This window comes from Corvus kubaryi, unplaced genomic scaffold, assembly GCF_017639235.1.
Source record: "Corvus kubaryi isolate FWS band 111438036 unplaced genomic scaffold, C.kubaryi_AGA036_p1.0 37357, whole genome shotgun sequence".
In the NCBI taxonomy this organism is placed as follows: domain Eukaryota; kingdom Metazoa; phylum Chordata; class Aves; order Passeriformes; family Corvidae; genus Corvus; species Corvus kubaryi.
The window spans coordinates 4,520,052-4,547,224 of NW_024581117.1; the positions used below are offsets into that span (position 1 = coordinate 4,520,052).

General features: G+C 39.6%; 1 protein-coding gene across 3 annotated transcripts in view; it reads right to left on the reverse strand.

Moving 5' to 3' along the window:
* Nucleotides 1–27,173, reverse strand: part of NTRK2 (neurotrophic receptor tyrosine kinase 2) — a 200,602-nt gene that overhangs the window by 75,042 nt on the left and 98,387 nt on the right. For all 3 annotated transcript variants that reach the window (XM_042033716.1, XM_042033709.1, XM_042033711.1), the window contains one exon: nt 10,843–11,031. In XM_042033716.1, coding sequence (XP_041889650.1) covers nt 10,843–11,031 — 189 coding nt within the window. The remainder of the gene's footprint in view (nt 1–10,842; nt 11,032–27,173) is intronic.

Here is a 27,173-nt window from a genome sequence, read left to right on the forward strand (position 1 = left end):
ACTCAGAAATAAGACATGCTGTGTGGGAATGGCTTCATTTCAGAAGGTTTCTGACTGAAACTGTGGCTCAAGAAAGTATTCATAATGGCAGTTGAAAATTCTGTCACATCTGTCTTTCCTCCAAAATTATATAAACTGGAGATTGTTTGAAGTTAGATTTAGTTTCTCACTATCCAATCTTGGGAATAAATAGCCACATGATAGAGACAACCACCCCATTTTCCATTCCTTCTTTCCAGTTCTGCAGGAAACAAACCAAGGTGGGAGGAGGAAAGACGGGAAGGAAGCTCTGAAAACAGCTTTGCTTCCCATCTTCTTAACTCTGATTCCAACTGTCTAAAACAACTCAGAGCTGTTCAAGGCATCCTCTTGCAGCCTTTCCTGCACCCTGTGCAACTACTGACTTTCAACAGTTTCCAACAACCAGTTTTCAAAGGCATTTAGGTAGCTAAGGGTGAAGCAATAATTTACTGGCATTTCTCAAAGTACTAAGCTGACTAAGCCTCTGAATACTATTGACCAGACTTTACATTTTGAAGCTGTTTAGGACTCTTTAGAAAACCAGTTACTTAGTGTTATTTAGCACCTGAATGCAATTTCAGCAGAGTAGCTGACGTCTGAGAATGGAATTTAGATCCCTCAACTGCAGAAATTAAAAAAAAAAAAATCCTTAGAGAGAGTATTACTTATACAGAGATATGCCACAATATAGAGAAACAGGAAATAATTGATATGCATACACCACATATTTTTTAAAAATGCAAACAACACCCCCATGCACTACATTTTCCATTTAATTGTTTAATTGCCCCCCAAATCTATCAGGCAAGTTGCTAGCCATAGGTATGGCACAACTTTTCATCCAGAGAACTTTTAAGAATTTCAGACCTCGTTGCAGGGTTTTGACTTAGCTTACTCAGGAGTTTTGTACTTTGCTCACAGTAAGTGCCTCTCAATCTGCAAATAATAGTCTTCAATTATTATGGGCATGGATGGACTAGAGGTAAGCCCAAGGCAGTGTGCACCTCCTACCAGATCTGCATGTCTCATGATTCAATCCAAATTCTGACCTTTGAAGATCAATAGCCCATCCTCTGTGGAATGTCCTGCTCAATCGCAGGCTGAGAAAGTCACTACAACCCTCACTGAGAAGTACTACTGAGCTCAAGGATGGCCTGTCTCTCCTTGTGTCCCTCAGACATTGCCCCACTAAGCAGAGGTCCCTTCAGCATCCTTAACCAAGAAAGCAGAGGGTAATGAAAGGTGTTCTCAGTTCTGCCCAACAAATCTAAAGAAAACTAGCTTAAGGGCAAGTGAGAAAGGGAGGGCTCTAAAAAATGATCATAAAATACATTTCACTCTTGACATATTATACCTGTTGATTAATGATGGAAACACATTCCTGGAATTGTCTACTCACATAATTCTAGTTTTTATATGACTCAAAAATGCTGAACTCATGTATTTTATTATATAGAATATATGTCTAAATTAAAAGGGGCATATTAATTAAACACCTTCCACTGAGAAAAAAATAAATCTTATAATTTTTCCCCAACTGATGTTTGTAGAACATGAGAAGCCTGTTTTCTGGTTTAATTAACAAGCTAGTTCTGACAAAAAATATTTGAAGAACATTACAGAGTACTTAACAATATTACCAACAGTGTTACTTTTATCTCTGACAACATTTTAAATGTCTGTTAGATTCAACTTTTTGCTGGTCTACCCTATGCTTGTAAAACAGATGCAGATAAGTCTGAGACATTGAGGAACTCCCCAGCAAAAACCTGTCAAAACCAAACCTTAAACATACTTAACCTTATGAACTTCAGTGGCATTTTTTCTGGGGAATGCTCCTCAAGACAGATGATAATCAAGCTGCACAGGCTGCAGAAAGGAAAAGGTTTGGGACATTAACCAAGAGCAGCTGAAAGCTCGAGCTTTCTGCATCCCAGCCCTCATATTCATCTCCAGTGGGATGCAGTGAGGAAAGCAGCTCCCTGGTAGAATCTAGTAGCCAGAGTACAAATGATGTAGGAAAGGGAAGGACAACACAGAGCAGGTGAAATCCTGCTGGGTTCGGGCTGCTGTGCAAGTCAATGCATCCCCCATTCACACACAGAAACATGAGCCGCATGCATATATTCAGAGTTCTGATAGCTCCAGGAATAACAGGCCATCCAGAGCCTCCCTGCCTGCAGCAGATCTGCAGACTTGCAAAGCCAACCACATGGTCCTGCAGGACACAAACTGCTAAACTTCTCTCAAATGTCAGTCTCAAAGCATTGACAGCCTTAATTGCTCAGAGACAGCTGCTGGCGAGAGCAGTGAAGATGTTACACACAGCTGAAAAACAACATGGCTCATCACCCTGTAACTGCAATAAATACTACTCTGTCTTAACCAGCGTTTACTGTGGGCATCTGTGATGTGTTCCTGATAATTTTCTCCCAAAATTCATCTTTAGTTGCGTTTGTGCTCAGGGCTAACTGCATTTTTGCACAATCATGTTTCTGAATAATGATGCAACTTGCTTGGTGATGAATTCAAGGAAATTAGAAGCAGGGTTTATGAAATAATTTTGGCGACAAAGTTATTTATTTCTAACTTTCTCATACTTTAGTATTTCTCAGACTTAAAATTTCTCGTTTTATTCTTATTTCCCTGGGATGTGTATTTCTCATTTAGCCAAAACTTTCACTGACACAAACCAATAAAACCAAGGCCAAATCCTACTCTTATGCATAGGCTCATGATAGGGATGTTTTCAGAATGGATTGCCCTTTTTTGTCCTATTCTATTATACTATATATATATATATATTCTTTTCCTATTATACTAAATATAAGAACTACCCATGCAGGTTTCTGTATATAAAATCAACATCCATAGAATCTAGTTTGCAGAGTCTGAAAGGCATAATTTAATCATTAGAATAGAAATGACTATTTGTCATTTACATGTCACTGATTTAGATAGGTATTTTGGTGACAAACAAACAGATGTATTATCAAATGACAAACTGAATGTAGCAATGCCATGGAGATTACGCTAGTCTAAAATCACCACATTGGGTTTTTTCACTTTGACTAATACCCTAATTGCAGAGAATGTTTGAACATGTGCTTAATTTCACTTATCTTTCATAAAGTGCTCTCGTTGACTGAAGCCCACAGTTGGCCTTGACGTGGACAGTGTACTTCAATGGTCTGCTGAGGAAGAACAGTGTTCTTATCTGAATATTACCTGACAAATTTAAACAAGAAGGTGCACGCTTCACCTTAATTTTGACACCGGACATTTCCTTGAGAGTGCATCTTTCATACTGTCTTGACTCATACTACGTACTTGAAATGCTTACTTTGGATCTTCTTTGCTCAGATGTCCTTAGAACGTCTGCTATTTACCCTGAAGTATGTTTCATGTGCTGTTATTTCCAAGTGGTAAAACACTTGTGCTATCCACAAAACAGAATTCAGAGTCAAAGCTGTTCTTTCTTGCGTTTCCAGCATTTGGACTTCAGTGAAAACACTTTACTGAATAATCTGGGTCACAGAACAACATTCTGTGTGCTGAAATGCAAATATTTTGCAGAGAGCACGGTATCTTCCTTTTTTTAATTAGATGTCAATGGACTTCAAGGACAGATCAAGACTGCAACAAAAGCAACATCTTGGGGAAAAAGTGATTCTGTGGGTTCACCTCAACACTAAATGAGGAAATTAATAAGCTTTTCGTTCATATTTTGAATTTTTAATGAGGTAAAATCCTGCACTTTTCAAGTTGAAGCCTTCTGCCTTTGGGAGAATTTCTTCCATCTGATTGGAATACAAAAAAATGCAGGTCCATTGATTCTCAGAATGAATAGCAGGAGTAAAAGTATCTAATTTCCCTTAAATGTATTTATTCCCTATTATATTTCATTATTTGGGCAAAGGAAATAAGTGACCACATTTTTGGGAAAAATAATTGAGACTCAGAATGCTATGGTCTGGGAGAAAAATCTCTTGCCCAGTTAAAAAAAAAGTCAAATACAACTAATGGAAATACACCACTGATATATACAGCTGTCATTTCTGACATACCTGTGACTTGATGAACAACTGTAAAGACACAAATTTTAAATGGTGACTGCAATCAGGGATTAAAATATGCAATCAAACGACAAAAGTATTTAGTCAAGATAATATAAAAGATAAATTCATGTATCTTTATATCCTTATTCAGCCAGTAAAATATCTCCAGAGTAAAACAAACAGCAGGATCAGGACAGGAAGTAAATATAATTTTTATATCCCTCCTTGTAACCTCAATCTCACCCATGTTTGACTTTCAGCATATAAAGTTTTTTTAGTTTTCAGCATCTGAAGCGTCCAAAGTGAGTGCCCTGTTAAACCACACAATCCCAACTAACAATGAATGTCAGGAATGACAAGTTCGGCTTGGACAGAGAGGTTTTTCCTCCCAGTCTGGATTTCACTAAGATTCATCAGTTTTGCTTCCCTGCATTCTGGCTGCTGAGGTCATGGTGTCTTTTATGGGAAAATGAGCTGCTTATAAATTTTCAGCTCTGCAAGCTTTGGGAACTGATGGAAAATCCCCAGCCTTAGGGCTTAGCTGGCTAAGAAAACACTACAGCAGCCCTTTTTTTGTAGTCACTCAAATACAAAAGCCTTTCAAAAGAGATGGAAATGCTTGCAGAGTGTTTGTCTTGGGCAATCCTTCTTCTGTACACAGGGACCAACTTGATTAATTTTTTGCCTTATAACATTTGTCAAAAATTACCCCTATTCCTTAGGACTGTAGGAAAGTGTAGGGTGACAGACATGATCTGGAATAAAGTCAGATGGAGACTACCCGCTGCAGGCAGTCTGCACTTTGCACATTGCTATTTTCCAGAGGATGCTACCTGTACAGGATGAGCAGCACCCAGAAACAGATAGATCTCCTGCTCTGGGTCAGAGGCCTGTCAGATCCCTGCAGCACAGAGACTCTCCTGGTGAATTTTATTTTTGCCAGCAGCTTTCATTTCACCAGAGTGAAACTGGTCACCGCTTGGCAGTGAGATCTTGCACACCACACCCAGCCAAGAAACACATGCTGGGGCCAGGCTCTGCTGTGGGACTCCCGGGACAAGGATGCCTGAGAAATACAGACCAGGTGATCACAATTCCTCCTTCTGTTGCATCTACCCTGGAAATACAACTACTTCTTTTTTCATATTGAATGACCCGCTGATATTGATCCAAGGGTTTGGAAGAAGGTTGTCAACATGCTCCAAAATTAAGAGAAGCCAGACTGCCTTGTAAGGTGTGAGTCGTCAGAGCTGTGAAAACAACAAAGTGTTGACCTACAGCTAGCTGCATCCTTCTGCAAACAGCCTGGTAGAGGAAACGCAACTCAGCAGGCCCTAGTGTCCGGCTGCTCCCCTCCATTCTCTGTGGTGGTTGTGACAAGGACTGTCTCCCCACACTGGCAGAGCAGGGCCAGCTCTGCACACTCATGTGCTTCTGCCCTGTTCAAATGCTCCCAAATCATCAAAACTGAATTTAAAAAGAATGTAATGAATAAACCAAAAAAGAATATAATAAACAAAATAACAAAAAATCCAGATTTTTTTCTCCTGTTTCCCCACGCTTTTGGGGTCTGCCTCATATTCTGAACCTTTTCTTCAGATTTTTTCATTCTAAAATGAAATCTGACATCATCACCAGACTCCAAGACCTATGGCTTTAAAGACAAAAGTCCTGTATTATGGGGGTCATGATAAAATGGTAAGAATAACTGTCCTATTTCTTTTCTCCCTCAGAAGTCCCTCAAGAAGGTGGTGGACTGAAGCAGAGCATTACTGCAACTTTCCTGACTAAAGGGAACACCAAAAATCTGGCTATGCATATGTTTAAAAGAAATATATAGTTAAAGAACAAGGAAAGTCAGAAGAAGATTGAGATCACCCTTAACTAAATGATGTAACAATCCCTGAAATGCAAATGAAAATCCCTAAACATAAATTGAAAAGTTCAGTGTTCAGAAGGGGATAAAAGCAGGGTGCTCTCAAAACTTCTGCCTTTAAAATTAGCACTGCACATGCAATTAGCAATTTACTCTGGAACTGGAACTATAGGCTAAATTCATTTTTTCAGATCAGCAAAATAAATAAAAATTAATTTAGAAAAATTATTTCTGCCAACTTGTAATCAGCTTCAGACTTTCCCTAATGGAAGCCAACTGGAAGTAAAATAACTATTATCTAAACTGCATATTCAGACTCCTACACTTGAAAGAACACAATCTGAAAATGCAGAAATAGAGATGAAATACTAAGACTATCTCAAGAATATATCCAAATTTCCCATATGAAAGTCACAATCCACACAACGTCATCTGAAATGCAATGGCTATTTATATGTCAGTCACTGAAAACATCCTGCCACTAAACCATCCACTGACTAATTAATAAGCCTGCCCAGTACAGTATGCTCTTTTCCAACACTGAAATCCATGAAATTGACAAAACTGAGTGAGTTGCTAGTACAGATTAGCTCGGAAGTGCAAACTGATGTCAGTGCAGCTATTTCTCCACTATAGGGGGGCTGAAACCACAAGCTTGCAAACCTCTTCATTAAAGGGCAAAGCTCCAACCTTCCTTTTGGTAGCACCCAAACAACCACAGTGACTTTGTGGGGCAGGGGTGGGAGTTACTGGGGCAAGGCTCAGAGAACAATTTCTCAAAATCCCAAAACCGTCTGCAAGAAATTTCTTATCCAAGTTCTACCCTAAGAATCTCAACCTGGGCACTTCCACTGACGTTTTGTGACCTCTCGTCAGATTTTCACATTCCTATCAATGTAGCAATGTTATTTACTGAGTGCATTTCCACCATGAATCACGGAAATCTAACAGTCATTGACTGATATATTCCAGGTGCTAGGCTGCAAGCTAAGTGATGAAGAAAGTCCATAGCTGGTCCTTGAGAAAATGGATTTGTTTTTTCTGTCCTGTTTCAACAGGTCTGGTAGGCTTAGCTGATAACTTTAGCAACTACAATTTCTGTGCAGAGGTGTAGAAGACTGATTTTTGAAATACTGTAATATTAATGAAAATTAATGAAAATATCAAATATCTTAGGGTCTGTGACAGCTCATAAGATTAGTGAAGCTAACCATCTAGTAAAGGTTAGGGTCTACACCCACAAAATATTACATTGTCCAGCTGATTTCAGGGGACAAAAATCTTGCAAGATTTGCCATGCATGCAAGGTTTATGGACCTGGTGATGTTATTTTGCTACAAAGTTACGCCTCAGTTTTCCACAGCAACAACTGAACCTCATTGGTAATTCCCAGGCAAGAGGTTTGCACGTGGACACTAACACAGCGCCTGGTTTATAATGCCTTAACTGCAAAGAGGACTGCATCATGTCCAGGTTTCTGGCTCTCTCTCATCCATCTGATATCAGAATTGTCACTATCTGACAAGAACTGACAAATGAGAAATAACTTCTGCTTTCATACAAAAAGGAACCAAGAAGTCTGGTAGGTGTCTGAAACATGTTTATGCTCCTCAGAGTGTATTCTTTCAAGGTGAAAATATTCAAGATGTTGGAGCTGCAGATGAACCTACCAACCAGCAGCAACCAACAGTACATGGCATGGAAAGGAAAAGCCAGGAGCGCTGGTATAGCACGTCAGACAGACGTGCTGAAGGAGCTGGTGAATAATACTGGTGGTTAAGTGGGAAATATCAGCCAATCCCAGTTGGAAGATGTAATCTTCTACTGTTACATCAGTTAAAGGTAGAGACAAATGTTGTGCTGAAATGACAGAAATGCAGTCCTTCTGAGTGATGACTGGAAGCTGACCACTGAAGCTGATGGGTCTTTGGTCTTCACCAGTTTGTTCTTCCCACCCTGAAGGCTGTATCTTAAGAGGAGGAAAATGCTGTAACTTTTAGCCTGAGACAGACTCTTTAGAAGTCATCACTCTTTGGATTTAGTTATTCAGTAGTGAAAGGACCAAATTATGGATTCAGTGATGGAATTTCAAATGACACTGTTTGTAATCAACTTTTAAATTTTGTTTTAAACACATGCTCTTCTAATACTTTGCAATGAAGCTTGATACTCTGTATTCAGAAATGGTTTTCAGTAGGTAAGTCATAATACAGCCTCAGTAGATATTACTGTAGATTCCACTTGCTACTCACAGAAAGAGTATTCCTTCATTTCTGTGAAAACTGCAATACAATCTGTGTACAGTTTCACCTAGCTTGATGTCTCACCTCCTTCCACAGAGCAACATATGCTAAATACAGAAGTACCTCTTCCAGCATGACTGTCAGTGATTGTTGGGTTTAATTCTGGTGAACAATGGAACTTAGAACAGAGAGGAAATAAAAATAAATGTTAACTATCTTGTTGTAGATGAGAAACCAGATGACATCTGGAGCTGGCATTATTCTAACCAGGAACAAGTTGCAAAAGCTACTTAGGTTAGAGGTTTATAAACCACCAGATATACACATCAGGAAAAGGTTGGCAGGTTAAGAAAGGACAAGCACAGCTCTGTAATAATATACAACTGAGAAAGAAGGAAAGAGAGGATATGCAAAATTATATTGGGGAAGCCCATTTTTGTTCAAGACAACTTCAATTACACTTTTTATTGGAGAGATGCTCAGTGTGGTAGAAGAAATCTGCCTTGGTTTATACACTGGCATAGTTTACCTGATTCTCTCTGCTAAAGCAAAAGCAACACCACCACCCCCACCCCGCCTCCAAAACACAAAGACTGGGACCACAGTGGCAATGTGGCAGAATGCAGACAATCAGCCCCGCAAACCTCCCCAGAGCACCACAACAGAGTCCTGAAGCATATCCTGCAAGCATTTATACACCAACTGAATTTCATGTACTGTGATTAATTTCCCTGACACCATGTGGGTTTCATTGCAGCACACAAAACCAGATACAGACATGTATTTTTAGGATCAGGACATACTTAACACAAGTCAGCCGTGATTTAGTATGTCAGTACTTAATGTGCAGCTTACTAAATGTGAGAGAATTCTGTATTTTGGTGCAGTTTGGGTTTTTCCCTGAAACAGCATGTATGTTGTTTCAACATTAATGCTGAAGTTAAAAACTCTGCAGTTACTGATATTTATTTAAAGAATTTTAAATTGTCTAATGCAGCTGGGAATAGAGGTACAGTAGCCTCATATTTAAAAGCATAGCCTTTTATATAATAGTAGGGAGCACTAGTGGGTATGCTGCCCATTTATGATTCTCTAGCAGCTTCTATTTTTCACAAGAATTAATATTCTCATCAGAATGCATCTGTATAATATTTTTCACATGCTGATCAAGTATCACCAATTCAGTGATTTCCTTGTGATCCCACTGCATATGCTGGGTCAGAATATTCACATTATCATCATTCTTATCTACTGGTAGAAGAGATAATGCAGCATTTCTAGTCACAAAATAGTGTCACACAGAAAAGCTATAGTATGGACATCAGGGATGTACAATAAAAAGGCATAAAAAGACCTTGTGTTGCAGGACCATCCTTCTGGACTGTGCTTAGTGCAACAATCTGGATCTAAATACGCATTAATATTTACAAGGTAAGTGGGTAGCTCAGCATCAGTCTTTGTTCGCAGTTAGAAGTTATGCATTCATGTCATGCATGCATGCCCTCATGCACAAGTCAAAAGGGATTTCTGTTACAGCATTTAAGCTTTGCAAAGTTGGAGGCAAAGGCTTCCAACCTTGGCAGTAAGCCCCTATACTACAGTTTGTGCTAGGAAGTGATATCTTTCAGGGCAGGATACAGACAGGATGTAGTGTCCCTTAGTTGCAAATCCAGTGCTAATTATATTGGGAATCTCTACAGAGACTTCCCAGAGAAACAGCTGAGAATTCCAGTGACACTTTGGAACAACCTTCTCTGAAGCACTTACAGGACTTAGTGTCCTGATGAGAAATAGTAAGAAGTGCAGTTACTATTTATCACAATATCCTTTAGGGGTTTTTTTCTCAGTTATGTGCAGTAATGCCAATCACTGGTTCAAAAATCAGCATTTGACATGTTCAATTCTGAAACTGTTACTAGGTTTGAAAAGTAGTATGTGAAGTAAGCAGCATCTAAGTAAGTGATACTCTTTTTCAACTCTTCATAGCTCAATATGTTTAGCTCTTCGTATTTTTTCACATTCCACTTGCTAGTAACTTAACATGAAAGAATTTGTATGTGACATGTATTGCCCATCATGCAACCTTCTGCCCTTCTGCTCTACTTTCAAATACTCAAAGTAAGTTCTGTTTGTAGAGGTTGAATTATACAATGAAATTACAAGAATTGAAGTTTTAACCCTTATCATCCTTACAAATTTACAAATACTCAGATCTGAAAGTTAGGTTATGTTAATATGATCTGGTGATGCTGATAAGATTAATTTAAAAGTAGTGCATATGTAACAATACTGACGTTTGCTTCTGATCCAAGATTCGTTTTCTCCCAGGAATACATTTAGTGCACAGGACTGGCCAAAGACCACTGAAATCAATGGAAAGGCTACCAGTGATTTTGATGAAATACGGATTGGGCTTTGAGCATAACACCACTCACTTCATTGACTCATCACAAGGGCTGAATTTGGCTTAGACAGAGGTAAAGCGGTTCATCCCATGTACCTTTAATAAATAGCTCACATTTTAACCCCACCATTCCACTACCAGGAATTTAAGAGTATTTTGTTATGCTAGCTCTGTTAAGGAGCCACAACACTGGCACAGGCAAAATGAATGATCAAAACACATATAGTTGTTTGTACTTACAGGTATCTGGCTTGAGCTGACTGTTGGTAATTCCAAAATACTGTGGATTTTCAATGACAGGAATCTTCGTCATCCCAATGATGACTGCATCAGGACCCCCCTCAGAAGAAGATGGAGTGTTACTGCCATTTGAGATGTGGTGGAGGGGACTGGCTGAATCGTCGTCATTGCTGATGACTGAAGAAGGACCTAGAGTCAGAAACAAAGATTTTCTTGTAACTCAGTGTATGGTACTCTTCCCTCAGATGTGTAATTTTTTTTTTTTTTTTTTAAATTTTGACCAGTTGTCCTCCATTCCTATAGTCAACAGCTCTCTTTGTGTGCCTTGCTGACCTTTCTCAGAAATTTTGCATGTCTGGGTGCAGATGGAGAACAGTGGGGGTTTTTTTTCATTAGGAACTGGAATCGTAACAAGTTTTTGTACTGGTACATCACCTAGACTAAATGTCAGAGTCCAGCACAGGCTGTGCACAGTCTTCCACTGTGAAAGATCTCAAAATTTGTTGAACTCATTCTGTCATTTTCAGAAATAAGCTATGGAATACACACATTAACTTTTTTACCTTATGCGCTACTTGAATCGCACAGCAGTAACACCACAAGTCCAAGGAATGCCTGCCCTACCTGGCTTTATAACAAGACAAAAGGCACAGAGCAAATGGGTTCATCCTGATGTGGGAAGCTGGTAATTTCTGAAAGAAACATGGTTCACGGTCAAAATCCAGGGGAAAATTCGCATAGTCACAGACATGCAGAGAAGATGCTGAGAAGAACAGTGGAGTAAAACCTGAATTTGCTGCAGAGGGGCTCATCCTGGCCAGGGGTACATCCCGTTGGCTCCCCAGTCCATACCTGAATCTAGTCACCTTCCAGAAAAAGGTCTATTGTGAGGAGTAATTCAGTGACAGTTTTTGTTTTGTTTCCATTCTACACTTTGTATTTTTAGTGAAAGTGCCACAGAGATAAAACCTTGTAAACAGATTAAAAAAAGAAATATCCTGCTTAGCACAGTGTCCCAATTCTGTGAACTGCAGGAGCCTTTGAACTAATAGCAAAATCAGCACAGATGACATTTGAACTCTTGAAATCTAACTCCGCCACTTAAATTCCACATGACTTCTTCCGGTTTACATTCAGTATTCATAGAAAACCGAAGCACCATTTAACAGCAAAGACATTTTGCCTGATCTCCTGACTGAAGAGCCATCAGAGATCACACATATCATATTTCACTTCATTCTCCATCCACATCAACTAAGGTTTTGGGGATAACATTCACATCTCTTAATTGTAACAATCAAAAGACAATGCAAGAAACAGATGGAAAAAACCACCCTCTGGAAGTGCCTATCCTGAAGTGGCATCTTTAGCCAACTGCATTTAGCCTTTGGGCAGCAGCAACACGTTGAGCAAATGTCCCCCCAAAGAAGGAGACAGCAGAGAATACCTTGAGGACAATAAAAAGCTGTGTTTACTGCAAATCACCTGCCACCCAGGTGACAATTGCAACATGTTGGAGTCCCAGACTGAGTTTTAGGCTGGACAGAAGGAGCACTGCAGAGGCAAGACAGAGCCCCGCCAGGTAGATGGCATCTGTGTCTGCAGGAGAGATAGGGAATGCAGAGGAGAGAGTGAGAATGGGGACCACCAGCAGGTTCTGTATCCACATTACTGAGGACATCAGAGAAGACAAGCAGAATCCACTGCAGCAGACACACAACTGAAGAACAAGATGAGAAAAAGGGCAGTCCCAAGCACAGTAAAGAAAGGGCAGCTTTAAAGAAACTCCTACTCTTCTGTGGCTCACTGTATCGTCACCAAAATCACTTCATCATTATGTGGCATGGCTCATAGCAATAAAACCTGAATATTCTGGCATGTGGCTATTCAACCCTATATTATGAGACACAAGCATACTCACACCCCTGTCCTGCTTTTCTTTCTCCCCAGTTGGTTTAATGGTGCATGAGGGAAATGTTCTCATAGTTTGAAAAAGTACTTCCTCTTCAACCTGAAACACCAGAATTAATTTTTCAAATACCTGGCATTTTGCAGGAAAGTCACTGTTGACAAATGTAAGTAAAGCCTATATCTCTGCAATTTATCAAATGAAATACTCATACCAAGGCTGGTTTTGTCGTTACTGATCACCCTGATTCCCACATGATTGACTGTACTGGGAAAGATGCCAGGATTAGGAGTTTTTGGTGAAGATTTCTCTAATGAAGGGCAGAGCCTAACAAATAGTGAGAATGGGTTGCTCAGGTGGCACAGAAGATACTTAGTTAAGTCACAATACATCTTTAGATGCGTGAGAGTTGTTTGCACAAACATTAAGAGTGCAACTTATTTAAAACTGCATTCAGTTTTTGGTAGATACCATCCTTACATCTCTAAACTTTCTGAATCTCAACTTGTTGCTCCAAAAAAGCAGGCTGACTAATACCCACTTTCTTGGGAAAACAAAATGCTTTTACACTGTAATATAGCTTCAGTATAAGGACAAATCCCTTCTCTCACAGCAAATAGGCAAATTCTCTTAAACTGAAACTTAATAGAGGCATGTCTTTAAGTCCTTTTCAGTCCTGCTGTTCTCTGCTACACAGAAGGAGGCTCTTTTGTCATTGTTTGCTTCCACCATACATGCAGTGATGGCAAGGAAAAGTGACCATTACACATTTCTAGATGTTAAAGTGGAATAATGACTAGGAACTCAATCTATTCATTGAATAATTTCTGCAGTACTTCAAGATGCAATTTTGTATGGTGAACTACTATTTTCAATCAGTATGAACTGCAAAGTGCTGCAGGTGAAAAGCAGACAACTGTTCTGTAAATCTACTCAATTAGGCTAACTGGTAAAAGCCAGTCTTCTGTGTGGTATGAAGCAGGTTCCAAATATATTCAGCTCTCTGATATAGGTGAGGAAAACCTAGAAAATTAGGTGACTTTCAGGCCAATTCCTCACAGTACAAAATAGTTTAAGAAAAATTCAACCCTGGGAACTTTGTTGCTATATCACTCGGAGATCCTTCTCACTTATTAGCAAGTAAACATCTCATGCAATGGCTTTTATGAATAGTTTGCATTCAAAAATCCTATTTCCTGTCTATTTCTTCTCTAATTAAGACAATCAGAACTCATCAGATGGAAATTTTTATGTATCAGAGGCAGCTGAGCTCACATCTTTTCAAACTTCCCCTTTGCTGGGACCTTTCTATCAGTGTGAGCAAACTTTTACATAGACCATTTCCACACTTGTTTATTTGCTAGACTATCTACTCAACAGAAAGTTACATTTCATTTTTTGAATGCACTAAGCCACATTACACTTACAGACCAGCCCTGCACCTGGCTGTGATATTCAAGTAATGTAAAACCATTTCCAGGATGCAAGATGAGACTATCACCTGTGCTGACAAGAAGTGAGAGCTACCCTTTTCTGAATGGGCTCTGTGCTCAAAATGAAGGGTAATTTCTTGAAGCACCTTAGAGTGTGGTTTCATCCACAGGAAATGCGGTCACTGAATTACTTGTGAAAGGCAGAACAAGTATGGTAATTACATTCAGTCACCTACTACTGCCTCTGGTTTTTATAAAATCTGCTCTTTGTTTTACACCTGAAATCTGAAAATTTTAGACAAAATGTGATAGGTTGGAGTGAAAATCATGCATTATCAGTAGTCATTAGCTACTGCCAAGAGTAGATTCACAGTTGGCTTAAGCTTTTAAGAAGCCTCCAGAGACCTTCTCCACCTTCCAGTGTGCTGCCCAGAATCTTCCTTTGATTTCATTTTTAGACATTTTTCTTAAGAAGACTTCTCTTTTCTTAAGAAGGAGTTGGAGCCAGACAAGAATCTGTAGCCTGCTTTGGAGAAGATGTGGGCTATACACCACAGGGACAAATTTCTCTTCTATTTGATCTGAAACTAAAGACTTGTCCATTTTTCATCACCTAAGCTCAAGAAAAATCCCTTTTGTGTACAAAAAAACCCCAGCAGCTCTCAAAAAAAGTTGTGACATATAAGAAAACCAGTTCTATTTGAAACTGATGAGCTATAAAAAACCCAAAATGCTTCCAATTCCCCAGCTAGGTGGAGAATTACCTCAGCACATAATATGGGGACAGGCAGAAACAGCAAACTTCTTTTACTGCACATTCCAAGGAGGACTGTGCTATCTCTTGAACAGTGTATGCCTGCACTGTCCTTGACCTTGGTGGTGCCAAAAAATTTGAGCTTCCTTAGGTAAAGAAATAAAATTTAATTATATTATTTTCAAGGCACGCTGCTATTTTTGAACTGGTGAAGGAGATTCATTATAATTATATACAGCCTTTCATGACAGGAAAAGCTAAGAAAATTGGGATTGTGCAGCCTATAAAAGAGAAGGCTTCAGGGTGACTTAATTGCATCCTTCCAGTACCTGAAGGGAGCCTGCAGGAAAGATGGAGCAAAACTACAAGAGCATTCAGTGGCAGGACAAGGGCCAATGGCTTCCAACTGAAAGACAGCAGGATTAAATTAGATATTAAGAAGAAGTTCTTAACTGTGGGGCTGGTGAGGCACTGGAACAGGTTGCCCAGAGAAGCTGTGGTTGTCCCATCCCCGGATGTGTTCAAGGCCAGGCTGGATGGAGCTCTGAGCAACCTGGTCGAGTGGAATGTGTCCTTGACAATGGTAAGGGGGGGCTCGAATTAGGTGACCTTTAAGGTCCCTTCCAACCCAAGCCACTCTATGACTGTATTCGACAGTTCATTATACTCCTATCACCATGAGAGTTAATGCAGTTTTAACATCCATGCTACCAAGGCCTATCTACACTGCTATTTGTTGGGGCTACATTTGCACAACACACTTCTGTGCAACACAAATCACTCCAGTTATCCCTGAAGTCACTACTAATGGCTCAGGCACACTGTAAGACAGTAAGAGTAATGAATATCACGACCCCTCCTAATTTTAGCTTTGTGGTTGGAATTGCGTATTTCCAATAATGTATCTACTTACTCAACTGTTAGGAAGCAGCTCATGTAAAAAGCAGTGTTTACAGAGATGATTTTGTGCTGTGATGCCTTAATAAACATCATTCCTTCCATGAAAAATTATGTTGATTCCTAGGATGCTTTCTCAATGGACCTTGCACTAGCACTGGCTCTTAGCTCCTCTGGGAACAGGGACGAGTCTGTGCCAAGGCATGGTAATAGCACACCATAAAGTTACAAGCACAACAGTGAATGTATGCCACATCAGTCAGCACCTCTGCTAAATTCCAAGGCCATAATGAATCTTGTCTCTCCTTCCTTTTGGGAGGGGTGTACTTTTTCACTAGTTAAATACATTGTTCTAAAAAGTAATTACACAAGATTTCTCATCCCATGAGATTCCCATGTTTGCTGTAGATTTTTGTATTTTCTGCATGATTACAATGTAAGTATTATGCTTCAGCAAGAACAGATATTCAGTTTTTCCTATTATCAAAGCAGGATCCAACTTTCTCACCAGAACAGACACCTTTTTAGCTTTACTCTAAAAATTGCAATCTTATCTTTTACTCCCTCTGGAAGACAACTAATCAATCACAGCTTGACACACTTTTTTTCTGACTAACGTGCTGAGTTTTATTTCAAATATTCCTTTGTATTCCCAAGTTCAGCAGCTGTATGCAACTGTGGTACCAAATCACGTTCATGCAACTCTATTAGACTGGATAAGAAAGCCAGCACAAAACAAAGCAATGCAATTACAAAAAAAATATTGTAAACTATTGGTCTCTTAAAATGCAGTATACTGAATATAGGGAATTGAATTAAAAGGTGTAAATAGAGCTCAAGAAAAAAACCCAAAAACCAACCAACCAACCAACCAACCAACCGAAGACTGAATAAGTTTCCAAAGAGAAACAAGTTTAGTCTTGCCTTGGTTGGTGGAGCTGCTCAAAGTTGTCAGATTGTTCTACAGATCTACAGTGGACTTACTAAAACTATGGTCTTTTCTTTGCAGCTGCCAATGCTTGCAATGAGGGAAAGCTCAAGGCAAGGCACTCCCATGTTTTGACAGCAGTTGAGCTGTGTGGAGCAATAGCACATCTTGCCTCTACCCACCTTCCAAGTGACCTTTCCTGTCTCATATCGCCATCCCTGCCAGCTACCCAGACAACAACCATTAGTCTCAGCCTTTGTGTAGTCATCTCTACAGTCACTGTCACATGCAATTGCAAAATGAGTATTAGGGGGCTAATCCTCCTTTGTTTGTGGTGGAAAGAAACACAAGATCACCCTAAACAGCATTATATCTGAGTCCATCCTGCTAAAGCATATTGCTCTTCACAGATCAAAGAGTGTATGCATGTCCTTCTATCCCGGAACAGTACACGGAGCCAAAACCCACACTGTTACACATTAAGTCTGTGACTCAGAAAACTGAGACTTGCCAGGCTTTGGTGTTTAGCGGATAAACAATTTCACATCTTCTGACAGGTATCATCAATCTGTTTAACTGATTTACACCCACCAGTGCTTGTTTAAGCTTGTATTCTGTTGCTTCTTGACATATGAGATGAGAAAAACCTTTTGACACTGCCCAAGAAGTTCAGTTCCCATCCAAGACAATGCTCCCAGGAAGTTAGGAGAAACTGAACAGAGAGCTGGAGAACATCCTCACATCCAGCAGACAAATCCCTCTGTTCCCCACCAGCATGCACTTCCAACATTCTCTGAATAACAGAAGTAAGTAGGCTCCTTGAAGGTCCCTCAAAGGGGAGCTGGAAATCAGGATTTAAACTCAAGAAGCAGTCCTTAGAAATCTGTTCACTTACAACTTTTGCAAAACAAAGTGGAGATACTAGTTTGAAAATCATGATGAAACCACACCAGTTCAATGGTGCACCATTTCGTTTGGGTGATCAAGGATGCAAGGTAGTTTGCCATTGCTTTCAGGTGAAAAATCAGTGTTTAGCTTTTTCTTATTTGTTGCAGCTTCACAAGAAGATTAAATTGTTCAGTTGTCATGTATCACTTTCATACAGAGCAAACAATCTACATTGGATTGTCTTCGTTCCCACATGGAATAATTTAAGTAATGCATACCTTTGGGTCTAATGAAATAACAGGTAAGTTGTTTGGCTTTACAGTACCAAATTTTCAGTGTTGCTAGGTGTCAAGATGCCTTTTCCCCTAAAACACATGTTCATCTTGCAGGAAAACTTATTTCAAATGCCTAGCTCCTCTACAGAGGAACAAACACACAATCTGGGTAATTTCCATTAACATGACTATGCACAGATTTTAGCCACTCAATATTTCATCAGGGCTTTTTGTTCTGGCTTTGAATCTAAGCGTCACAGCTGCATATTTGTTTGCTTGGGTTTTACTCTGGTGCGTGACTGTGACAGAATCCCAGTCAGTTCCTTCCAGCTGCCTTTCTCCTCACAACCTCCTCCATACTCCCCTGTATCCATGTATTCCTGCATCCCCTCACACACAAGCCCAGAGCAAATGTTTCTGCAAGGGAAGACTCCCTAGGACAGCCTAAGGGACCCCTTCATAATGCAAGTCACACCTGAAGGTCACGCAACCTACAGGGCACAGGGATAAAGACACTGGTGTCTTGGTCTGGGGCAGACTGGCAAGACAGTTCACCCAAGACTCCTCCTTTGCAGCACTGCAAAGCCGTGTAGGAAAAAAGGGTCTCAAATACATTCTCAATTTGCTAGTATTGTCTGGACAGGATGAAAGGTGCCTAACCACTCTGTCCCAGCTTCACTCCAGGGCCAGCTCTCCCCAGGAATGCTATCAGCAAAACATCAGCCTGAGTCACAAAGGTTGCCGATTTCTTTTTCCCTTTCAGCCAGAATGGAAGGCATTTGTGTAACAGATCTAACAACTGCAATCTGGCATGCATTGTCACATTCTTATGTACCATAACCAATAAATCCACATAGATCATGCATGATGAGGTATGTGCTACCATTACTTCCAATTTGGAGGCAACAGGAAGAGCACTTTGGCACTGAATTACCCAGCACTGAAGGGGGGATCTCTGTCAAAGTCATGACCAGAACCTGGGAGGAACCAGCAGCCCTACCTGTTGATCCATAGAGCCCTTTGGGACTCATAGCCCTCCTCAGATATAGGATGAATGGTTGCTACACAGCCATCCACTGCTTCCTGGACACATTCGCAGTATCTGCAGCTCAGATGACGTGCCCTATTATGAAGAATGAGGAATTTATGGCCTCTCATTATTGGTAGTTAAATGAAACACAGACCTAAGGAAAAAATCTAGCTGGCCTGTGGCATGTTCATCAATATGAATACATGAACCAAAGAATTAAAGAAACAAGGCAGCAGAAAACGTGAAGAATGTAAGAAAAAATGATTTATCTTTCTTTAATATAGATCATCAGCAGTATTCATTATAGTCACCTGCAAGTTTGGATATCTTGGAAACATGGGTAAAATTACAATCCTTCAAAAATACTACAGTGAAAAATCACCACAATAATAAAAAAGATCAACTAGAATGTACTTTTTGGCATCAAGCAAAAAAATAATAATTCACCTGAAATTAAATCCTTGTTGCCTTTCATTTCATTTAAGAACTATTTAGTTAAAAACTGCTTCCTTCCAGACTTCTCATAAATAATCTAAGTGTTAGCATTCCCACTTCCAAGACTGGGAATGAGGTCCCCTGTTGTCTAGAAGATACATACAAAGTGTACAGAAGCAATAAAATTTTCTGCATTCTGCTTTGGCTGTCAGTCTTTACCTGACAGAACAAAAAAGCTATTTGGACTAGTCAACTTGAATAATGTTCCAAATTCTGTTTAGTTCAACATAGATAGATGATAAGGCAGATATACTAGGCTGTGGAGAAAAGCTCCCTGATTTTAAACTTGTATTTGATTGTGTGGGGTTTTTTTTCAGGAAGAAAAAAAGCGTTACTAATGATACTATTTAATTTTTTTTAAGCCTCAGTGATTATTTCTTTGAAGCACAGAGATACTATCTACAGGCCTCTTCCATTCAAGCACATCAGATGAAAATATGGAAAAATCTAGAAATACTCAGAGACCTGATGAAAAACCTGAAGAACTGGGATTTTTTTATCCTTAACTCAGGTCTGAGGAGGTACACAAGTACAGCCTTCCAAGGCATGGTTACAGTTTTTGTTGCATGCCTTTGCTGAACGGGAACAAGAAATTCCATGGTGAAAGTGCATTAAGAAAGACTAAGGTAGACACTTTGGAATAGATCCTCAGGAATAGATCCTCCAGAACTTTGGAAAAGATCCTGCTTCTATGAGCACTGGAATTGCTCACAGAAGACTCAGAAATCTCCACTTCTGGAGTTCTTGAAGTCACATGAGGAAAAACATCACCTGGAAAAGATACAAGTATAGTTGATACAGATTTAGGATAGGGAAGAATCTCCAAGGTGTTCTTTCATCCTTAATCTTCCCTAATGACAAAAAGGTAGACCTTGAGTGATCTCACGGGAAACACTTCAAATGTTGATTTATGTCAATTCAGAACTGAAGCAAGCCCAGAGCTCAAAAAATACACATCATATCTCAATGAAATACATACATTTCAGTACATTAGCAGATCACTTTTCTAGCCTGCAGAATAAAGATATGTTTAGTTCGGCAAGAAGAATGCCAGTGCTCTACTACACATCTACCACACTCTACTAAAGCACACATTGTTTAATAGCATTCTTTACTTACAGTTTATTTCAGTGGGATATTTCCCCTTACTGCTACTGAACAAGTTTCATTAGTGGAAGTGTTAATTACATGACACAGTAGCACAGAGTCTTGTATAATTTCTTACTTTCTGTCAGTGCAAGATTATTACAGGCCCCCAAAATTTGCACAGGTTATGAAATCAACACTACAGTGAAGTATACCTCTGAATTTGTTCTCAACAAGCGTAACAGCTTCCAAATAATTTTTTACTTACAACCACATGAGCTAACCTTAAACCTGACAATCTACAAAGAAGCAAAACTAAACCCAAACATCATGCTCAAATTGTAAACAACATCTGCAGAAATCTGGTTTAGTTGCTCACTAAGCTCTCACTGAGATGATGTTACAGCCCAACTAGAGCTGTTTTGAACTGGCACTGACATAGACTGCCTCCTCTTCATCTCCAAACACTTCCCATCCTGGAAAACAGGTTTTAATAAATACAAGGGCCTACCTACATGTGAAGAGGAGGGCATGGGAAGGTGGTGAGCTAACACTCTACCATCTATACCTTGTCAAGAAGTTTGCTCTCACCTTAGGTGCACAGGCTTTGGGCACTGATGGCCCCACTTCTGTACGTATTGCAAAGGGAATAGCCGGCCTTTGGAAGAGGGCTGCTGGAAGGACAGAGGACTTTGGCACAGAAGACAAGCTGTCCAAAACTAGCCCTCAGTGAGCGTAAAGCAACACAGAGCTAACTTTCCTTCTTGAACATTAACACTTGACATTTTATTCCAATTTATATTAGATTACTTAGCAACAATGAAACTGATTCCTTTAGTGTCCGTGCAACAGCAGCCATTGCAGTGGTTTTCTCTACAAAACCTGTCCCCAAAGCACTCAGCAACTATACATATCCCAGGCCTTTAAAGAGATCACAGGCTCTGCTCAGAAAACCTTGTAGGCCACCAAGAGACTGGCAAGAATCCTCTTCTGCGAAGATTTTTGGTGCTCAGACATCATGTGTCTTGAAAAATACTCGTGATATCCAGGTGAAGTATTTGGAACAGTCTTACCAGCAGACCCACTCCAGACCTTGTTCTGTGCACCTCTAAGAAATCATAAGGAAAAGAAAAGCAATCATTTTATGTTGTTAGAGATTTTTGCATTATGATCGATTAGATCTGTTGGACACTGTTTAAGGAACAGTTCACCTTTGGAGACGGTAGAAAGCATAACAGGCTGTTTGGAGGAATATCCCTGCCAGAACATCTTCAGATCAAAGACGTGGAATTGCCTTCCTACAACACCCTTCTTTCCCCAAGTACAATTCCTAAGGCACTGAAGCTTTACATACTCAAAATCCTCTTCAAATGCAGATCTAAAAATTACTACAGTGGAGCAAATGACACTCATATATAGAAAGGAAACATGTCAAATTTCTGTTCCAGCAGCATCACTCACAAACTATAGGATTAGCTGCACAAATTGACTGTCTTGCCTCTACATGATAAACCTCTACTGCCGTTTACAGACACCTCCTCCTCCCTGCCACATGATGCCTCATTTGCTGGAGATTCCTCCTGTCACCTCTCTCCTGCCAGCTTTCCTTGAAATTGCTGCTATGGCAAGCAGGAAAATGCTGCATACTCAAACCTATTTGCAACATATCAGCTAGATCAGCCATCCCAAAAGTGGCTACTCTACAAACTCTGGCAGTTTTTCTACAGCAGATTTGAAAATGGATGCATCAATTCTGAAATTGGTCAGGACACAACAATGAGGTTTTGCTAAAATACTGGAAGCACCACTACTTCTACTCTTCAGGGCTCTCAATAAAGCAGAGTTTCTCTTTATCCAGGATGTTGCACATAATACTTTTATAAATTAATTCTGCTTCTTCTACTGCTTCTGAGTATTTTACTAAGCTTTCTTCTGATGGGTCTCCTCTGCTTATTTACTCACTTATTTCTTTGTAAAGAATTTCACCTACCTCTTAACTGTTGCTTTCTTGACCACCTGGCTCACCTATCCTCACTTGTTCCAACAACATGGCCTCCTGTGATGTTGTAATTTTTATGTTAAGATTAAACAGCATTAGTAATTGTTAAATTCAAGTGTTTCAGGATGACATTCATTTATTTTCAGTCTAGTTTCCTCTTTTATCAAAAATTCAGTCATGGCTGTTTCTTAGCAACAGATTTATCAGAACAGATTTGCATGAAAATCAAATACTCTCAAAAAGGAACTGCTAAAGCACAGCCTTATTCCTGACCACCATTAAAAGCAAATACTATAAAGCAGAAGAAAATGGTTTTGTAATTCCACATGAAATCTAATGAACACATGTAGAATATTGGCACCAATTGAAGTAGATGACCTTATAAACTTTCCTAACTAATGTATCTCTGAACTGATCTTCTAGTCTTTAGAGACCAAAAGGAGAAAACAAACCCAAAAGCACAAACCATGAACAGCCACATCATCTATTGCACTGGACTAGACTAAAAATTGGCATCTGCAATGGTCACACACAAATAGGTCTCAAAGGACCAAGCTGCAAAAGGCAGACACGTGCATGAAAAATGCCCACACTCAATTCAACCACACCAGTACCAGGTAACCAAGAACTGGACTTCAGTGCAGGAGCTTAACTGGTATTTCATTCTCTGGAGTCACCAGAGAGCTACACCATATCTTTTCTTTTCTTTTCTTTTCTTTTCTTTTCTTTTTTTTTCTTTTCTTTTCTTTTTTCTTTTCTTTTCTTTTTCTTTTCCTTTTCTTTTCTCTTCTCTGCTTTTTTCTTTCTATCTATTGCCACATTTATACCATAATTTCAGTAAACTCCAACTTCTTAATTTTAACTGTCTTTAGAAAGAATCCATTTCCCCCCAAATATTTTTCTACACCTTACTTCTCTTTGCCAGATGAGGTTTTCCTTTTTTTTTCTTTTTAAACCCAACATAATGTGCTAAACTCCAACTAGCTAGTTCATCACAAATGTAAAGAAAAGCAGATTCAGAGATAGGGTGAAAGAGTCAAACCAAACATGAAGCATGAAATCCTTTGAACAGATAAAGTAGAACAGCAATACCAAGAGTCTAATTCCCTTCCCCTTAATATCAACCAGGAGAAAGTTACTATATTGACAATGGTTTAAAATTCCCATGAATGACAGTGGAATTAGGACTGCTGTCTTTTTATTAAGAATGATGACAACCTTTTTGGCAAATGCAGCCTTCTACTGCTGTGGCACTTATTTGTGGCACTTAGTTATGTCACTGAAAAGTAGCATCTATAATATATGGCTGCACATGAATTATGTTAGGAATGGGTTAAAGCAATTCATCTGTATTATTCCCACGAGACAATGCCAAAAAGGTAATTGCCCATATTTGTACTACTACATTATAGAGAATGTCAGTTTTATGTCTTCCTAATGTTTAACTGAAAATCTGTAATATCCATTTCTGTTTCTTGCTGAGAAATTAATATAGGACCAAAACCTGAAATTCCAACTCTGGTCATGCTCAGACAAAACTCCCACTTAAGTCAGTGGGAGTTCTGCCAGGGAGAGGATTAAAGACAGTGTGATTTGCTACATGCTACCAGACATGTGAAAGCTACAGAGCTAGATTTTCATTATGATGCTTCTGGGACTATTAAAATGAGCAAGATACTGGTCTTTCACCTTTCAGTCACGCAGTCATGTGTGCTTGCAGAGGAGGGATAGATGCGAATCAGGCAAGCCATCTTGCTGGAGGGTGCTTAATGCTGGGCTGAAAGCCAGAAGAAGTGAATCCCTTCTGCAGTGTATCCCTTCCCTTCTCCTCTGTACGGCCCAGTAAGAGGCAGGAAACAGCAAGGCAGCAAACCTGGATCCCTAGCAAACAACACTAGCTGGATGGAGTGCAGCAAGCTCATCATCATAAAAAAATACTGAAGCCATCCACAGTATATCTATGCCATTCCAGCACCTGGAACATGCTTGGGCACATGCCCCTTTGGGAGGCTTTAAGCTGGGCCCTGTGCCACAGAGATAAGACAACTCTAAAGGTAGATGGCAGGAAGCAGTCAAGACATAACAGCTTCACTGAGCTTCTGCCATGGGTGGGTGGACCATGCCAGCAACCAGAGGAAACTGCTGTCCTCTAGGCGGGTTCCTGGCTCCGCAGGGAGGGGATGCTGCACTTTCTTGGGGGTTCTCAGGTTTTACTGGCCTCTACTTGGTCATATTAACTTCAATAGATACAGAAACTCATTTTAAAAAATTACCTGTTTTGTCAACTGAGCATTTGGGATGGTTTTGTTTGCCAGTAGTTTCCAGAGGCATTGGAATTTGGTTTCTTAAAACAGTAACAACTTTTCTTAGTCTACCAAGCAATTTCTTCATGTTTTTGTGATGCGGCAGCAGTACCCAAAGAACAAAGGTATGACAGCCTGAATCAGCTAAGTTATCCTATCAGTCTGCAAAAGTGAAGAAGAAGTCCTGAGATACTCAGTCATTTAAATTTTTATGAGAAAACAGCAACGTGTCACTATAGATTGTTTTAATGAAACCTCATTTTTATGAATATGATCACAATGAATTTCTGACCTTTTGTCTCACTAGCAATGCCATCTGCCATCAATTTAGTTTCAGATTGCCAAGCAATTATTGCTTAAAAATTACCGAATATTCACACTTAGGGATCTTTCTTAAAATTGTTAATGAAAAAAATGTATGTCTACAGATCACCATTCCTTACAAAATAAAGATTAGAAGAGATTCATTTATCAGCATAGAGACACTGAAGTCCTGAATTTAAAATAAGACATCCCTGTTGAATTGAACTCACTTATCTGGGTTCTGAAGCAAGTTTCCATGTAACACACATAAATTAATTCAATACTAGTAGTAAAAAGATTAGTTACTTTATCCACCGTGTTAGTAACACATGACTAAAACGGCAATATATAGCACTATTTTACACCTACATAATCTCCTGAAAGATCATTTTGTAGAAAAAAATGAAACTATAGCTAAATACAGACCTTATGTGAAATCCGGCTATTATTAATAGCTGGATTAAACTCTACAATAGCTGGATTAAACACCACAAACACCTTACGGTTTTGGAGTTAAAACTGCATTGTTTCAACTGGCTGGCATTTCCTTTTTATGTTAAATGTTTGGCAGGACCTAAAACAGATGTTTACTCCTTCAAGTGTTAACAGACAGGGAATTTCAAGCTTTAAAATTTGCCATTCCCAAATAGTAGGAAGTAGTAGTACTTATGAATGACTTTTTAAGTTAGTCTCTTAGCTGATGTGAATTGGTTAAAGGATCTGACTCATACTTTTCTCAGTCCCTACTGATTTTGTGTACCTTGTAGTTTTGCATCCCATGCAGATACATTCACTGCTGGACAGACAGATCTGTCAGTATTTTATAGCTTCTGGTATAAACAGAAATGACATGAAAGGAGGACATGGGAGAATCAGGCTGCACAAGCTGTGTACCTGCAATTGTGATGTGTAGGCAGCAATTACAAAACGTTTCAGGGATGCTAAAGAACGCAGTTACACATTACTCGGGGACAGTTTAATGTGGTACTCTAGCAGGCCTCCCTAGAATCCTGAAACAGGTAACATAACTTGAGTAAGAGCAAGGTGTGCCTTCAGACAGGACCACTGCACATGCACTACTTCTCCCATCTATAACTGCAGCGATGACAAAAATCTCAGATGAATTAACACCTCTGATTTGTTTTACAGTGGAATACAGTGCTGTGCTCTGTCTGGGGTCAGGGCCAGGGTTCTAGAGGAACCAGACAAGCATTGGCACAGACCCTTTACATCCTGTAACATGCAGGTGGAAAACCTCATGAACGCGGAGTTACACTTACATTTATACTCTGTATTAAACAAATAAATCTCATAGTAGTCTGATTTATGGAACCTGAAGTGAAGCCTGCATGTCACCAAATGGAAAAAAATGGTTTTTGAAATTTCCACTCCCATCTTAGAGACAATCAAACTCCTTGTGATTTGGTTGATCACAAGGTAACTCAGTCTCTCTGCCATCAATCTCCAGCCTCTCTTCTTCCTCTGCCAAAGGTTGCCCTTTCCTAGCTGTCCCCTGTCAATCACTGATCAAACTGCTATCATGTGGGCTATCTACCTATTGCTAGTGCTTACAGCTGCTCTCACCATGTTCAGACCAGAACCCAGGAGCAAAAAATGTTAGAGCCTTGCAGTTAGGAACAACTCATTCCAGAGGCCATACCACCACCTCCTAATGACAGGTAACAACTTCACCTAGGTCCCAGCATAGTTGAGCTCAACAGCAACAGGGTTATATATACATTTGGATTCCATCGAAATGTGAAGCTGCAGCAAGCGATGGAAACTTGGCATCTTCATTAGAAAGAAAAAGCAGTTATGATAAATCTTTACCTTCCTCTTGAAAAGGCATGTGGCCCTTCACACTTTTTTTGAGACATTGATGAAGTCTGATACTGTGATTCTTTACCTGGAAAGAGAGTATGCCAACTCCCAAGGCAAAAACAATGCCAATATATGGGAAAAGGTAACTTGTTGTACCACACAGAAAGTAGAAGGCTGGTCTTAGCATGTTCGGCTTAAAAAACTGTACCT